This window comes from Macaca nemestrina, chromosome X, assembly GCF_043159975.1.
Source record: "Macaca nemestrina isolate mMacNem1 chromosome X, mMacNem.hap1, whole genome shotgun sequence".
Lineage (NCBI taxonomy): Eukaryota > Metazoa > Chordata > Mammalia > Primates > Cercopithecidae > Macaca > Macaca nemestrina.
Window position 1 is genome coordinate 52,280,593 of NC_092145.1, and position 16,533 is coordinate 52,297,125.

Sequence of the window (16,533 nt, forward strand, 5' to 3'; positions counted from 1 at the left end):
TCTAAATGAAAGAAAGTGACCTAATAGTTGAGGAAATAAGTGAACATGAACATGTCATTAAAGAAACTTATTATCTAGTGAGAAAGGGGGGGTTGACAGATCACAATTGACAGCAATTTCTAGAAAAAATGAAACAATTCCATACTTATATCAAAAATTGAAACTACTTACTAAACTAGCTGCATACATATATATGTATGTGTTATATGTATATATGCATGGAACTATTCTCTAAATAGTGTTCTGTCACTTTTTTCACTAAAAAATACAGCTTTAATAAAATTTCATGTCACTACATGTGCGTAATTTTACTCCTTTTTATATCTGAAAAATTTCCACACTATAATTTATTTAACAATTCCCATATTAATGGAAATTTTAATTTTTTCCACCAACTTGACATTTCCACATTGGAATGGTTTACAAAGTTGAACCAGATATAGTTTTTGTCCTTGTTGCACTTCGAGACTAGTGAGGGATACACAGTAGAAAGTCAACAAAACAGGGTGGAAGTATTAGGATGGGTAAATACGGGGTCTAAAGAGTCATGTGGCACTGACAACTAATGCAGAATCAAGAGGTCAGCAAAGCTTTCTTTGCATTACAAATGGAATTTTTAGAAGCACCTGATCTGCAGCAACAGCACACTCTCCCCCACAACTGTGCTTCTGCCACAGGAAAGAGTTGCCTGGCCAGCTGAGATGTGCTTTTCCACCAACCCAGCATGATCCTCTCCATAGATGCAGACCTCAAGCCTTAAGAAAAGCAATCTCAAAAATCTTGCTGAGGTGAATCCTGAGCATGCTGTTACATATTAAAAGTCTAAGCAGTCAGGCAAGATGGTCAGGCCTGTGATTCCAGCACTTTGGGAGGCCGAGCGTGAGGATGGCTTGAGCCCAGCAGGTTAAGGCTGCAGCGAGTTGTTATGCCACTGCATTCCAGCTTGGGCAACAGAGTGAAAATCTGTCTCAGAAAAATAAGTGTAAGCAAACCCACTCAGGGATATTTGAAATGGCAGTAGTTACAACACAGCACTTTAGGTTCATAGCAATTCATAAGCATTATGATCTGGATAACTAGAAACTTCTTGCCACAATCATCTACAATGTATGCAGCATTTAGCTGTGAGTTCAGGCAGTGTGCAGAATCATGTGGAAAAGATCATAAGTATCATACAAGCTGTGCTTCAAGTTATATTCACTTACCTAAATGTGGCCAATGACTTTTCTGGATATTTTGCAGAATTTGTGAAATGTATTGTTGCCAAACTTGAAAAACATACCATTATGTCAGGGAATGTGGTGATGGGGGATGGCAGAAGAATTTCTTCTTTCTGGAGCACAATCTAAGTAGAAATAAGCCCAGGCTCTGTGTGTACCAGTTGCACCAAAACATGGCTACCCTTGGTTGTGCAAAGTGATGGAATGTACTGAATCTGCTTTCATTCTGAAGGGGCAAATCATCTCAGATGGAGGCTGCTGGAGTGCACACTTTAGGATCTGGTAGCTAAAGCTTTGGATCTGGGGAAGATTTTGCCATGTAAGGAGTGATACTTTCAAGCCGTACAGATCATGCTAAAGAAGTGATAGATAAGAATGGTCAGCTCAAGTTCTATGGGATGAGCCTTGAAACAGCAATGAAAAAAAATATGCAGGAGGAGTTGGTAAATATAGAGTATCAGAACGCAAGACTATGGAAGGAACATAGAAAACACTATTCTGGATACTATGGTCTTATATAAGAGCTTTCTGGATACTCGAATGGTAAAATGCTGACTGCTTTCTCCTCCTCTCACATAACCTGGAGGACTTTGGACTTTGGAACTATTTCTAGTGCTCTCTTGGTGCACAAAAACAGGACATTGATTGGCTCAGAGGCCCAGGGTTTCTACTCTCCAGAACTCATACCCTTATTGTTAAAATTAATGTGTACACCTTTTTCTTTCCTTTTTAAAAAGATACAATTTTTACTTCAGTAGAACGCTATTTTCAAAAATTTACTTATATTTAAAATCTACTCTGACTGACTTAATTTCAAAGGCAGCTGAGTGTTATATTGACACACTGAAATTGCGCAGGAACAAGGATGAAGGTGAAGGCCTGTATCACCTGACTCTTTGTCAGGTGTGTACCAGTGAGCTAACTAATCTCTACTGTGAGTATTTAGGAAGACAAGGTCAATAACCTTTGCCAATAGCTCCATAAACATAGTATTAGTATTGCTGTGGCTATGTGTAAAGCAGAATAAGTAAAGGAGAGTACAATAAAACTTCTGCTTCAATTTTGTGCAGGCAAAATGAAGTTTGTCTGTGAGCCAAATGGCAAATAGCTCTTTCTGAGACCCTGAGATGCCTGAGAGACCCACTATTTAACAGTACTAGAACCACCAAAGAAGCATAATAGCTGGAGCCTGATGCTTGCCCCCTACCCTCAACTCACAGCTGACCATCTTTCTGGTTAGATACCCTCCACTCTCAACACACACACACACACACACACACACACACACGGAAAGGTACAAGGTAACCTTTGTTAAGGGTTACACGAAAGGTGCAGATCTCATGTGCAGCAATGACAGAGGAGGGAGAGATCACTTCCAGCTTCAGAGGCTGGATGATCAGGTCTTGGCCTCTAAGAACGAGCAGGACCAGGATCTAGGAGGAAGAGGAGGGCAATCAGGAAGAAGAAAATGGCAAACAATGACAATGAGAAAAGTATAAGTCATGCTTGGGCACAGTGACTAAGGGTTTAATACTATTATTTTTAAATTTTTTAATTTGATCTCACTGTTTCTGTAGACACTGAAGTAAGGGTTTATTTTGGATGGGGCAGAGAAGGAGATGATGAGGCTAGAAACATGTCCTGAGGCTCAATTCTGATGGAGGCTGAATGTCAAGATAAGGAGTGTAGGATTTATGTGGTGAGTGGTGGGGTTACCATCCAGGGTCACTGAGCAGGAGAATGACCATTGAAAGCAGGGACAAGGTAATGTGTAAGGTGGATTAAAGCGAGAGAGGGAGGCACTGGAGGCAGGAAGTCCAGAAGTGAAGCAATAAGGGCCTAAATCTGTACATGGATATTTATAGCAGTTCTTTTCATAATTGCTTAGAGCTGGGTACAACTCAAATGTCCTTCAGCAGGTGAATGAATAAGCAAACTGTGGAATAGCTAAATAACAGAATACTACTCAGCAGAAAGAGAAGAATAAACTATTGATACATGCAACAACTTAAATGAATGTCCACGGCATTATGCTGAGTGAAAGAAGCCAATCCCAAAAGAAGCCAGTGCACAGAAATTTGAAAATGAAATCATTTACATAATATTCTGAATAAGACAAAAGTATAGTAATGGGGAATATATTAGTGGTTGCCAGAGTTTAGGGAAGGCAGTAAAATAGGACTACGAGAGACAGCATGCAGGAGTTTCTGCGGGTGATTGAACTGTGATCTGATTGCAGTGGTGGTTAAACAAATCCATACATTGGTTAAACTTCATAGAAGTGTACACACACACAAAGTCCATTTTGCTGCTAATAATTTTTCTTTTAAAAGATCAGAGTTGTTCCTCACTGAATTGGTTACATTTAAAAGAGTGGAAACATTTGGTGATAGGTAATGATTAAATCTTTATAATTTGCTAGTTATATTTATATTAAAAAGCTCTCTCTCAAACAATAGAACATTTATCCCTCAAATGTGGAAGAAATTTGTCATGCTTCAACTATGAATCATTAAGTCCAAAAAATATTTATTTTTTCCAACCCTTCCTTTCTCCTCTCTGGTGGGTGTTATTGTTGACTGAGGTATCCTGCTGTGACCACCCTAGACAAAAGACCCCCTCTGCCTTCTTCTGACTCTCCAGCTGGCTCCATTGGCCAGAATGCCACTCCAGGCACCACCATCCTTCCAAGTACCAGTGGATTCTGAGTTTCAGGGATATCAGTTTCCTGTTTAATATTAGTTTTTACAGCAATGTTGTTCTCTTTGCTTTCTAATCATAACAATTATGCATGTCAATAGTTCTTTTAATGGGACACAGTGGATGATACCAGACTATCTCAAGAGTGCCATGAATGAATGAAAATGCCACGCAAAGAAGCCTCATGCCTGATGGTGAGATACAGGGAACTCTTTCTTTTCTGAGCGTTTCATGAATATATGAGTTATTTCCCAACAACAAAATGTTTTCCAAGAAACATTTTTCTTTGAGTTCCAAAAGAAGTTTACTCAGTGGAAAGCAAGCTTTTCTGTGGACTTATCTGATTAACAAGATACTGAATCCTACAGGGGAAATGGGGAGGAAGTCTGCCTGAAGTCTCCAAGTGAAACCTTAGTGGATGCCACCATCAATGAAAAAGATCAGACATCGAACACTTGATAACTTGAGTTCTGCCAGAAATAGAAAGAGTAGTAGATTACCTATACAAAATTGCCAACAAGAGAAAACTGGGCCTCCTTCCACACATTAATTTGGGAGTCAATTTTTTAAGTGCCGTTTGGTAAGATTTTAAAAAATTCTAACACATCAATATGTTGTGAATACTGTCATTTCTTTTTTTTTTTTTTTTTTTTTTTTTTTTGAGACGGAGTCTCGCTCTGTCGCCCAGGCTGGAGTGCAGTGGCGTGATCTCGGCTCACTGCAAGCTCCGCCTCCCGGGTTCCCGCCATTCTCCTGCCTCAGCCTCCCGAGTAGCTGGGACTACAGGCGCCCGCCACCTCGCCCGGCTAATTTTTTTGTATTTTTAGTAGAGACGGGGTTTCATTGTGTTAGCCAGGATGGTCTCGATCTCCTGACCTCGTGATCCGCCCGTCTCGGCCTCCCAAAGTGCTGGGATTACAGGCTTGAGCCACCGCGCCCGGCCGAATACTGTCATTTCATTTCCAGCCATTAGAAAACTTTTCCAAAGTCTTACACATTGATATAACTAATTTATCCTCCATATTAAGTGTTACATATTGCTTATGAGGCATCCGTTTTCTGATACCATTTTTAAAAGTACGCTGATCGCTGAAAACATAGAACACAACAGAAAACTATTCAAAAGGACTAGTCAAATCCTCCACTTTCAACCTTAGATTCTTTTCCAGCCCCGCTTCCCGATCTACCACCTTTGCCCATTTCAATGCTGGATAGGATTCCAGGGGAAATGGTGGACTGTAGGGGTCTTGGAGGAGGGGAGGTGAGATTATTGGGAGCCGGAGAAAGAGATGATTCCCCAAAGAAGGAGAAATGATCGATTACCCCTAAAAGGCTGATCCTCCTGGTAATCTGAGAAAGGCGAATAAATACTCCAGGGAGAAGATAACAGTTTATTGTCTCTGATTGGCAAATACGAAAAAAGATTGACAGTATCAAGTGGAGGGAACGCAGAGGGCGGGCTGCAGTGTTAATGGGAGGGGTAACTGGGGACTCGAGCTCAGTGATGACGCGACTCTCACGTGACCAGGAGTCGACGTGTGCAGAAGTCCTTATAGTCCAGGGCCTGTTTCCCTGTAGCTGCTCCCTATTGCTGGAGAAGGAGAAAAGTGCCCAAGATCCTTTCAGGTTAGTATAAAGGTGGGCGCTGACCTGGAGACCCTGGGGTCGAGGAGGCTGAGAGCAGAAAGCAAGCGGGGCCGGCACTGCTTTCCTCACTGCTGTTCCGCCAAACTCCCATTTTGTGCAGGAAATTTGGGGCTGTTTGGTGGGGGATGGCGGGTGGAGAGAGAGAAGGGTAGTTAATTAAGGGTCCTGAGAGAGAGACATAGAAACTGTTTGGAAGAAACTTGCTTTTCCTACTCCCTGCTTGCAGAAAAACGGTGGGCACGGATGAGGGCGGGGTTGCCATAAAAGGAGGGCGAGGATGAGGACGTGGGAAACTTTACACCAACAAGGCCTAGAATCATGAAAGGGACCCGTGATCCAGGTACTAGCCTGCTCACCAAACACTCCCATCTGTCTGCAGGATATTTGGTTTTTTGGGCGCGACACAAATCAAGGTGAGGGAAGAGAGAGGAAAATCCCCTGAATCCCTGCAGGTCAGTTTTTGTAAAGGTGCAATTGCTTCGGGTCTCTTTGGGTGGGGGTGGAAGTGTGAGTGACACCAAAGCACATCCCGGGGTCGCAGCAGCCTCTCCCCATCCGGATTAAGCGCCAGAGGCCGGTGCCGAGCCTACAGCGGAAATGAGGCGGGGGAGGGGGAGGTTTAAGAGACGCTGAACTGGGAGGGGAGACCAGAGACTGGACCAACCCTCTCAGGTGAGAGGCTGGAGGTTGAGAGGGCTTGGGAAAGTCTGAAGGGCGGGAGTGTTGGAAACCAGAGGCGGGAGAAGGGTTAATTGCTTCCGTACTGCTCCCATTTCAGTATTAGGAGAAGCTTGTAGCAGGGCCTGCTGGGAAGATGGTGGGCAGGAGCAGGAGGAGAAAGATGGAGCTGGAACTAAAGGGGGCGGGAAGGGAGGTGGAGTCAGGGGAGTTCTGAGCCTGAGGATCCAGCTTTCTCTAGTTGGAAAACTTTTGACAATTAGGGTACTGAGTCAGAAAAGGCCAGTCGCTATGGGACCCCATACTCTGGTTGCTGGTCTGTTTGCCTGGAATCTAGTAGTTTTGTTTCCTTGTTTTCTAGGATTAATTTATTAAAAAAGGAAATTAAAAATACTCAATATGCAAAAGTCTTGTGAAGAAAATGAGGGAAAACCACAGAACATGCCAAAGGCCGAGGAAGATCGCCCTTTGGAGGATGTACCACAGGAGGCAGAAGGAAATCCTCAACCTTCCGAAGAAGGTATAAGCCAGGAGGCAGAAGGAAACCCCAGAGGAGAGCCGAATCAACCTGGCCAGGGATTTAAAGAGGACACACCCGTTAGGCATTTGAACCCTGAAGAAATGATAAGAGGAGTAGGTGAGCTTGAAAGGCTTAGGGAAGAGATAAGAAGAGTAAGAAACAAGTTTGTGATGATGCATTGGAAGCAAAGACATTCACGCAGCCGTCCTTATCCTGTGTGCTTTAGGCCTTGAATTCATTTTTGCCTAATATTAAAATCTGGCCCCAGCTTTCTTTCTGTTAGCATTTTCTGATGTATCTTTGACCTCCATTTTACTTTTAATAATCTGATGAAATTTTGTTTTAGATAGTTTCCTTGGTACCAGCACCTCATTGGATTTTGGATTTTGACCCATTTTCCAGGTCTATTTTTCAATTGGAAACTTTCACACATTTGCATGGGAATGTGTTCATTCCATGTTGTAAAGTGAAACATAACAGGTTATGGCAAAGCAGCATATTTAATATCAGCTCACATATATAGGATAAAATTCCAAACTTTGTGTGTGTGCGTGTGTGTATACATACATCCATATAACATATATCAAAAACTTAACCAAGCTTATTTCTGTGTGGTGTGAAATTTTATTTGTTTTCTTCTTTTTATTCTTTTTGCTTATATTATATGTGCTTTTTAATGAACACGTGTCTCACACACAAAAAGAATTAAGGATTTTTTTTACAAGTAAGAGTCAAATAATTTGCAACCAGCTTATGAGGGCAATGGGGGCACCTAAACTCTTGATGAAAGAACAATAAAAAAGAAATGTAAACCTCAAATTACCTCTGGATCTCTTAGCCAGAGGAATAAACTGGCAATTATTACAGATACACACGTTTAAGACTCAGTTTTTCATGGGGAAAATATTTGTTTCACGGGGCTGCAGTGGGGAAGAAATGAGGCAGTAACAGTTGTGCTCAGTGGGATCTCGTTCCCACCCGTGCGTACGGAATCCCAACCCACTATAGAAGCACCAATATTTAAGGGAGGGCCTGGCATGACGCGACTTGTACTCAGGAACAAGTCCAGTAGGCAGAGGTGGGGGCTTCCCTATCAGTCCTCTGCTAGTGAACCCTATCTCCTCCCTTGGGTCCTGCCATGCCTGCCTAACATTGCTGCCTCTTCTGCTGAATGCTGTGCTCTCTGCTGGCCCCACTCCTGCTGATGCACTGCAGTCCTTGAGGGCCAAAACTCCACCGAGTTCCCTGGAGTCCTCAGTAGGTTGAACTCTCACTGTCTTCTAAAGCTTCTCTCTGCTTTATAGTGATACTTAACACAGGTGGGACTTCTCTAGGGTTGCTTGGGCCACAATGTCCTTCGGAGCCCTTAGCAAAACAACCCCTTCTGTTTTCAATCACAAGACCTTTCCTCTCCACAGGAGTCAGATGTGATGACTCCATTTGGGATTTGGACTGGGGTATAAGTTTGAGTCAAAGACATCATGTTGTAATCACAGTTTTTGCTCTAAGTCTAAGGAATGAGGATTTGTCCTCTTGGGATGATCTCTTCCTGAAGGCTCCTGGGCAGGCTTTACTAGTTCAGAAGACTGTTGGGGAACATATATAAATTACACAAAGTGATGCAGGGAACAGATTTAAGGAACAGTCCCCTTAATTCCATCTCTTCTCCTGTTGACCTGTGGTTAAAAAAAACTTTCAAAGTCGGTAAGAACCTTATAAATGTACTTGAAGTAGAATACTATTATATAAATGTTAGAGATTATATTTCCCCTGTAGAACAAGCAAAGACTACCTCTTCCTCTTGGTATCCCACATATGGATACTTGTAGGTGTTTAGCTGGCACATTGTGTTTTAATATTTAATTGATTTTTTGATTGCTACTAAGAGCTAGCAGGTTTGTCCAAATCAGATTACTTGCTGAATAATCTACAAGTATTTTTATTTCTCTAGAGTTATGACAAGCAATTCCAAGAAGAAACAGGGCAGAGAATAGATTGTACTCCAAATGTTTTATTATCAAAGTATTTCATAATAATCACCTGCATCAGAATCTGCTGGGGAGTGTCTTGAAAATGCTGATGTCTGGGCCCCACATAAGGCCCACTGACCCACATTTTCTGGAGGTAGGCTGTAAAATTATAGCTTGCAAACTCCTGCAGGTGATAATGATATGGATTGAAGAATGAGAACCACTAGTAATACAATATGCTTTTCGTTATTACAAATATTAACTACAAAATAATTGGCAGGAAATCTTGGTGAATGCTTGCTGACATTCAGGAAATAGAAGGCCTATACAAGCATTTACTGTTTTAAGTATGAATTTTTAAAGGAAAAGATGGACACATCTATACATAAAATTTGTAAGGTTCCTGTTAACAAAGAAAGACAAGATAAAAAGCTAGGGGGAGGAATGTAACATAAGATGCCTTTTTATTGAGTGAACACCATGTTTAGCCATGCATTGCCTCCTCCCAGTATGAGTAAAATGTATCAGAAATAAATTCAAAATTACCTTTTAGTAATCATCTCAAAAAAGCAATTGAGCCAACCCTGCACCCTTGGCTTTCTTCTGTTTCTATTTTTTCACTATATGATGTCATTTTCAGGGAATCTTCATGTCTCCAGACCATTCTTCAAGGTGATGGCAGCCTGATAGGTGCTGGTCGAACTGGAATTCTAACTGGAGTGAGATAAAGTTCCAGGTTCACCAGAACCAGTTTTACGAGAGGATAAATCCTCCCCCCAGCCCTCAGAGAGTGGTGCTCAGACAGGATGTTAAAGGGTTGGCCCGAGCAAGACTTCTGACTTTGTCCTTCCACTCTAGTCTGCAGCAGGTACTAGGCTCTCCTAAGGCTAACGGCCAGGCTATCCTGAACAGACATATGTGGAGGAGGATGACTGTCCTATTTCAGGTCAGAGCACTTTGCCTTTCCCTCCTCCCTTTCTCTTCTGGGGAACATTTTGTAGGGGAAAAGAAAAAGCTCCATAACTTTCCAGTTGAAAACATTGGTTGGGATAATCTTTGAGCAAGCAGATGTCTGAACAGGTCTGACCAGGTAACTTGGGGTTGAAGCAGAAGGGTCTGACCCTTCTCTCAGAGTCCAGTGAAGTAGCCCACAAGACAACTGGGGCAAAAACAGAGTTAGACAGCACACAAAACCTCACCCATCCCTCTCCCACCCACCTTGTGCAGACTCCTAGAAAGGCCTCGATGTGCCCTGGCCTTTTGGTTGGTTCTGCAAGGACTTTAGCTCTGTGTCTTCCTGGTGCAGAGCATCTGATGCCTGAGCCAGCCCAGGCCCTGAAGCACAGGAGACACCAGGTAAAGGGAACTTGCAAAGACATGTGGTCTTATAACTCAGGAGAAAATGGGTGTCCCCTCCTATCTGAAAACTCACTTGCACTGCAGGCCCAGCTCACGACTTGGGGGTCAGGACAGTCAACTACGAATTGGTGTGAAGATGCCTTTTTAAGGCATTGATCATGCAGAAAGTAATCCAACTGTGAGCCTTATTCTTTAGGTCTGTCATCTGAGGAAACATTACGAAATTTCTGACAGCCTAAAGGATTGTTTGAACAATAAGACAAAGATGAAATTCAAATCCTTGGGTTTAGGAAGGAAAAAAGTGATTTAAGTATATGGCCGTAGTGTCGGATAAACCTGGGTTCCAATTTGGGCTCTTCTCCTTATTGGTATGTGACCTTGTATAAATTATTTATCCTCTTTCTTGGAGGATAACTACCTTCTCGGAGACCTGGCCATTCATGGGGCCCCCAGACATAAGACTGTTAGATCAAACAGAAAATGTCCTCTCCACCACCATCATTGCTGTCAACATCATCATCATCATCATCATCCAGGGATGGTGTTGAGAATCAATGGATTCTGGTTGGGGACAGGTCACATACTGAGAAGATTTGACATAATCAGTTACTTTGCCCTGGAAGTCCATCATCTAAAAAGGTGGACCCAATATAATAGGAAAAGAATTGGACTTCCTGTTCATAAGAAGTGTGAGGTCAAATTGGTACATTCATCTATAAAATGAGTATGACCATATATAACCTACAAGACTGTATTGTGAGAAATAATGCAGAAAACTGTATGAAATGCCTGGCATATAATAGGACTTCAGAGAATGTTAGATCTGCAGTAATCATTATTATCAGTGTCATCATCATCATCATTGTCATCAGATGATGTTAAGATAATATTCAAATAGGAACTGAAAAAGTCTATGCTTTCTTGACCCCATGCCACCCTTCTAAAGCAAAAGCCTAATCTCATTCCTTTCATCCAACCTCCTTTCTTGCATAAAAGAAGCAACTTTTATATAAGCTAAATATAATAATGGTCATTGATTTGGAATTGAAAAACAATAATTGAATTCTATAAGCATTTACATTATTTATGCACTCCAATGCTGTTTATTGCAGGATGAGAAAAAAATTCCTCCACATTTCCATTTTATTTAGTTACCTGCCAGAAAAATTTCACATCATAAGGAAAAATCTTAACTATCATGAATTGCAAAATATAATATAGAAATATATCATTAACATGGAAAAAACCTGCTTAAGAACACACACGCACGCACACACAGGTTAAGGATAAATATCAAAATACTTGAAGTGGATATTTCTAGATGGCATTATTATGGGAAATTTGTAGTTTCATCTTCATCCTCTGTATTTCCAGTTTTATTTTTTTCAATGAGCATGTGGAGCTTTTATAATTAGAAAAAAAGTCATAAAGTTGAAAACAGTGTAATTCCGTTTCTCCTTTTGCTTTAGCTGATATAGGGACTGTTGGCTCTTCCAATTCATCATTTGCTACCTGTTTCATCTTACTTCTAAGAATAACCTGGTAAAATGTCAGATTTCTGTGGGTCCTGGCTTGCCACTTTTCCTTGTCAACTAAATTTATGATGTAGTTCTGTCTTTGGTCACATGGTGGCAATTCATAACTACTTTCTAAATATTCTCCAATAAATTTATGTTAATTTTCAAAAATATACAGTAGTAATAAACATAAATTTCAAAGACCATTATGAAACTGATTTCCAGTACCGCTTTAAAAATATGTAAGTGTAGAGAAATAATGGAAGGCTATGCCTTTAGTTGCATTTTCTTGAGGCTCCCAAGTTCACATTTCATTTATTTACTCGTTCAACAAATATTTACTGGAAGCCTACAATGTGTAAAACTGTGCTAGCTAAAATCCATTCATGCATCGTAAACTTTTCTCCTTAAACCTCTATATTCAACTGCCTGCTCAAATTGACCACTTGGACCAAGATAATGTTATCCAGCCATATGGACATGACTCTGCATGGACACATACTCATCACTTTTAGCCAATCTATCCCTTAAAACTGGAGGTTCACCATGTAAAGTGGAGGCAGTATGAAAATGCAGGGAAAGCCTGGGATTGAGAGTCAGGAAAATCTGTTGAAATGGCCATTTTCTTACTTCAGAACTCTTGTAATTGATCAACAGGATTCTTGGTAACCCAGAAAGTAGATTAATAACATGGCTTACTATACATGGTTTTAAAATAAAAGACATACCTATATTATCTAGGATTGAGAGTAAAAATTTCTATTATGCATTTCACAACCATTGATATAGATGATTTCCAAGGCCTGCTTCTTGTAGTTTTGACATTTATTGAGCTCCTGCTAACTGCTTTGGCCTTTGACTAGGTCTTAACATAGTGTACAAAACAAAGTTTCTGCCTTCATGATACTTATATTCCAATTTACACTCTTTTAAAAAATGAGGTAAAATTCACATACAGGGAAATGCACAGATCTTAAGTGTGCAATTATATACAATTAACTGTGTAAAACAGAATATTTCTAATCACTCCAGGAAGTTTCCTGTCCCTCTTCCCAGCCACCTTTTCTCCAATAACCACTTAGGTTATTTCTACAAATTTTTCTGTTGTAGAACTTCAGATAATTGGAATCACACAGTATATATTCATTTGTGTCCAGCATCTTTCACTCAGTATAAGGTTTTTAAGATTCATCCTTATAATTTTAGGTATTAGTTGTTTATTCTTTTAAAAAATTATTGTTGTATAGTACTGCATAGTGTGAATATATAAAAATTTGGTATATCTATTCAAGATGTTATTGGACATATGAGTTGTATCCATTTTTGTCTATTATAAATATAACTACTGTGAGCATTCTTGTGAAAGCTTGTTTGTGAATATATGTTTTCATTTCTCTTGGGAAATACTTAGGAGTGGAATTTCTGCATTATAGAAAAGGCAAACATTTAATTTGATATGAAATTGCTAAACAGTTTTCCAAAGTGGTTGTACCATTTCATACTACCAATGTATGAGAATCTCAGTTGTTCAACATCCTCAGCAAAGTATCAATGTCATGAAAGAAAGATGGATAGAGAACTGTTCTAGATTAAAAGACATACCAACTACATGTAGTGTTTGAATAAGGATTGTAGGTTATATAATGGTATTATATAAATTTTAAATTTTATGAATGTGATAATTGTATTGTTGTTTAGGAGAGTGTCCTTGTTGTCAGGAGATAAAATGCTGGAGTATTATGATGATGTCTACATCATCTATAGTTGGTTTTCAAATAGTTCAGCAAAGTTAAATATATATATTATATATTTATATATATAGAGAGAGAGAGATAAAGCAATTGGCAAAATATTAACTGGCGAACACAGTCTAGATGAAGAAATTTAAAGTATATTTCAATTTACTTTATTATCCTTGAAACATTCTGTCAGTCTGAATTGTTTTCAAAACAAAACTTTGATGGGGAGGGAGGCAATGATATCTGTCAGCCTTCCAGAAGAAAAGGTGGTTGAATGAGAACAAGCATAAGATTGACAAATTAGGTTATATGAAATCATGAAAAGATAGCTTGCTGTAATACCTTTATAGAGTAACAAAAAGAGAGAGACAGCAGGTTGATGCCTGCTTCTGGTGGTAGTTTAAGAAATCATTCTATAGGCCGGCTTATTGAAACAGACCACCACATGTCATCAAGACTTTTTGTAAGAATTAAAATAGCAGTATTTATATATTATAGATATGATCTGATTCCTGTGGGAAGAAGAGAGTTGGGGAGCTTGAGAATTTCTTAATATCAATTTAGGTAGACTGGAAGCAACCATAAAGAATTATGACAAAAAAGATAATGTTCTAGTAAGAAAAACCTAGTTTATTGTATCAGACTTTGACGTGGAAAGACAATGTGTGAGCTGCTTTGCCAGCAACGAGAACATATATTGATATATTGGTCACAGGGACCAAGGCTGGCCTTGTCCCATTCAACCACCATCTATTATGGGATGAAAACAGTGATCTGCAGCTCCAGAACAAGTGTTCAGAAAGAGAGTGGAAGGAAACTTAAGAATGATAGGAATGGAGTATCAGGTGGCGTGAAGATGTAGGAAGGATGGGAATAGAGCAAAACTCCAAAGTAAAAGTAACATAATCTGTATTTACACAAGGACCAGAGGTGAAACTGGATTCAGACTAAAAATGTATCAGGGATATAGTATAGTAATCCCTCAGGACATAAAGTTGTTTCCCAAGAGCTATGTTTTTCCTCCAATCTTCTAAACATTCCACAAGTGGAGTTCATCTCCAAAAACAGCTGATATAAGAATACATGAAAGTATTCTCCACAAGTCACTTTCTTTTTGTCTTACAGAAGTCTACTTTTGCAGAATGAGGATTTCCCAAAGAAATATCAATTTCATAGTGTTGTTTTAAGGATTATTGAATGTGATATCTTTTTATATGGTATTCTGGAGTCATTCTTTTATGTGATGGGACAATACTTCAGGTAGGGACACCAGGAAGGAGCTGTTGCAGTAGTTTATGGGAGGTAAAAACAACAGGTCTTGGTGGTTGATTGGATGTGAACACTAAGAAAGTCTGGCGTGGGGAACTAGTTGAATCTTAGTGTCATTAATATAGATAGAGACCCAAAGTGAGATTTGAGGTGCAGTGAGAGAACTGAAAGAGAAGACTGTATTTACTTCAAAGTGAGATATTTGAGTGTCAAAGTTCAAAATAAGTTGGGTAAAATATTATGGAGCTCAAAAGAGAGATATATGCTGGAGATGCAGATTTGGGAGTCAATGCTTAATGTGGTACTGAAAACCATAAGATATTTGAACATTGTGGTAGGCTAATGATGTCCCCCAAAGATATCCACGTCCTAATCCTTGGACTAGGTTAATTTTATCTTATGTGGTAAAAGGGACTTTGCAGATGTGATTAAGTTAAAGATCTTGAGATAGGGAGATTACTCTGGTGGGCCCTAAATACAATCACAAGTGTCCCTTATAGAGAGAGGCAGAGGGAGATTTCACTTCAGAAGTAAAAAACCCAATACAATAATGGAAGCAGAACCTATAGTAATGAAACCACAAGCCAAAAAATGCTGCCAGAACCAAAGCTGGAAGAAGAAAGGTACAGAAGGAACCAGTCCTGCCAACACCTTGAATTTAGCCTTGTAAGACTCAATTTACAGTTCTGTCTTCCAGAACTGTAAAACAACAAATTTCTGTTGTTTTAAGCCACCAAATTGATGGTCATTTGTTACAGCAGCAATAGAAACCTAATACAAACATCTTGAGAAAGAAGAAAAGGTCTATGAAAGAATACCTGAAGGGTACTGATATTTCAGTTGGGTTACAATATAGTTTATTGGCTATGACCACAAGCAGTGGTGTCAAAGAGATCTGTATTCAAATTCAACTCTATACTCACTAGCTATGTGACTTTGTACAAGTTACTTAAATGATATATTGAGTTTTTCTACCTGTAAAATTGGGATAATAATAGCATATACCTCAAGGGACTTTTGTCAGGATTAAATGCTAATATCCAATTAATGTACTTTGTACATAGCAAGTGATTCATAAGTGGTTGCTTTGGAGATGCAAGTGTGTTAGCATGATTTACAGCTGATAATCACTGTGTAGTTAATAAATGTTTTTAATGTGGCGATAAACCAACACTGAATGCTATTCTTTTAGAGAAGTTGTATTGAATTATCCATCTCAGTTCAGCAATGTAAGAGACTATATGAAGGCTTGGGACCAAAGCCTGCATTGTTAAAAATAATGCATCTGGGCTGGGCGCGGTGGCTCACGCCTGTAATCCTAGCACTTTGGGAGGCCGAAGTGGGTGGATCACGAGGTCAAGAGATCAAGACCATCCTGGCCAACATGTTGAAACCCCGTCTCTACTAAAAACACAAAAATTAGCTGGGTGTGGCGCTCCTGTAGTCCCAGCTACTCGGGAGGCTGAAGTAGGATAATCGCTTGAACTGGGAGGCAGAGGTTGCAGTGAGCCAAGATAGCCCTGCTGCACTCCAGCCTGGTGACAGAGCAAGACTCCATCTCAAACAAACAAACAAACAAACAGATAAGTAAATAAATAAATAAATAAATAAATAAATAAATAAACAATGCATCTGGCCAGGCATGGTGGATCTTGCCTGTAATCCCAGCGCTTTGGGAGGCCAAGGCGGGTGGATCTTTTGCGGTCAGGAGTTTGAGACCAGCCTGGCCAGCATAGCGAAACCCCATCTCTACTAAAAATACAAAAAAACACAAAAAACAAAAAAGAAAATTAGCCGGGTGTGGTGGCACATGCTTGTAATCCCAGCTACTTGAGAGGCTGAGGCAGGAGAATCACTTAAGTCTGGGAGGTGTGGAGGTTGCCAGAGCCAAGATCACATCACTGCACTCCAGCC

The 16,533-nt window shown here is 40.0% G+C and overlaps 1 protein-coding gene across 2 annotated transcripts; it reads left to right on the forward strand.

Moving 5' to 3' along the window:
• Nucleotides 1-5,405: 5,405 nt before the first annotated feature.
• On the forward strand, nucleotides 5,406-7,631 carry LOC105499771 (transcription elongation factor A like 8). Of its 2 annotated transcripts, XM_011772568.2 has the most exons (3): nucleotides 5,406-5,546; nucleotides 5,947-6,019; nucleotides 6,607-7,631. In XM_011772568.2, exon 3 carries the CDS (start codon nucleotides 6,645-6,647, stop codon nucleotides 6,996-6,998), a length of 354 nt encoding a protein of 117 aa, XP_011770870.1. In that variant the 5' UTR covers nucleotides 5,406-5,546; nucleotides 5,947-6,019; nucleotides 6,607-6,644; the 3' UTR covers nucleotides 6,999-7,631. The 2 variants fall into 2 exon arrangements, with proteins under 2 accessions (XP_011770870.1, XP_070945380.1); XM_071089279.1 differs by lacking the exon at nucleotides 5,947-6,019 and having other exon boundaries at nucleotides 5,435-5,546.
• Nucleotides 7,632-16,533: the final 8,902 nt, after the last annotated feature.

What these genes read in the sequence shown, in the direction of transcription:
- LOC105499771 (XM_011772568.2), top strand. Translation starts at nt 6,645, where the DNA reads ATGCAAAAGTCTTGTGAAGAAAATGAGGGAAAACCACAGAACATGCCA.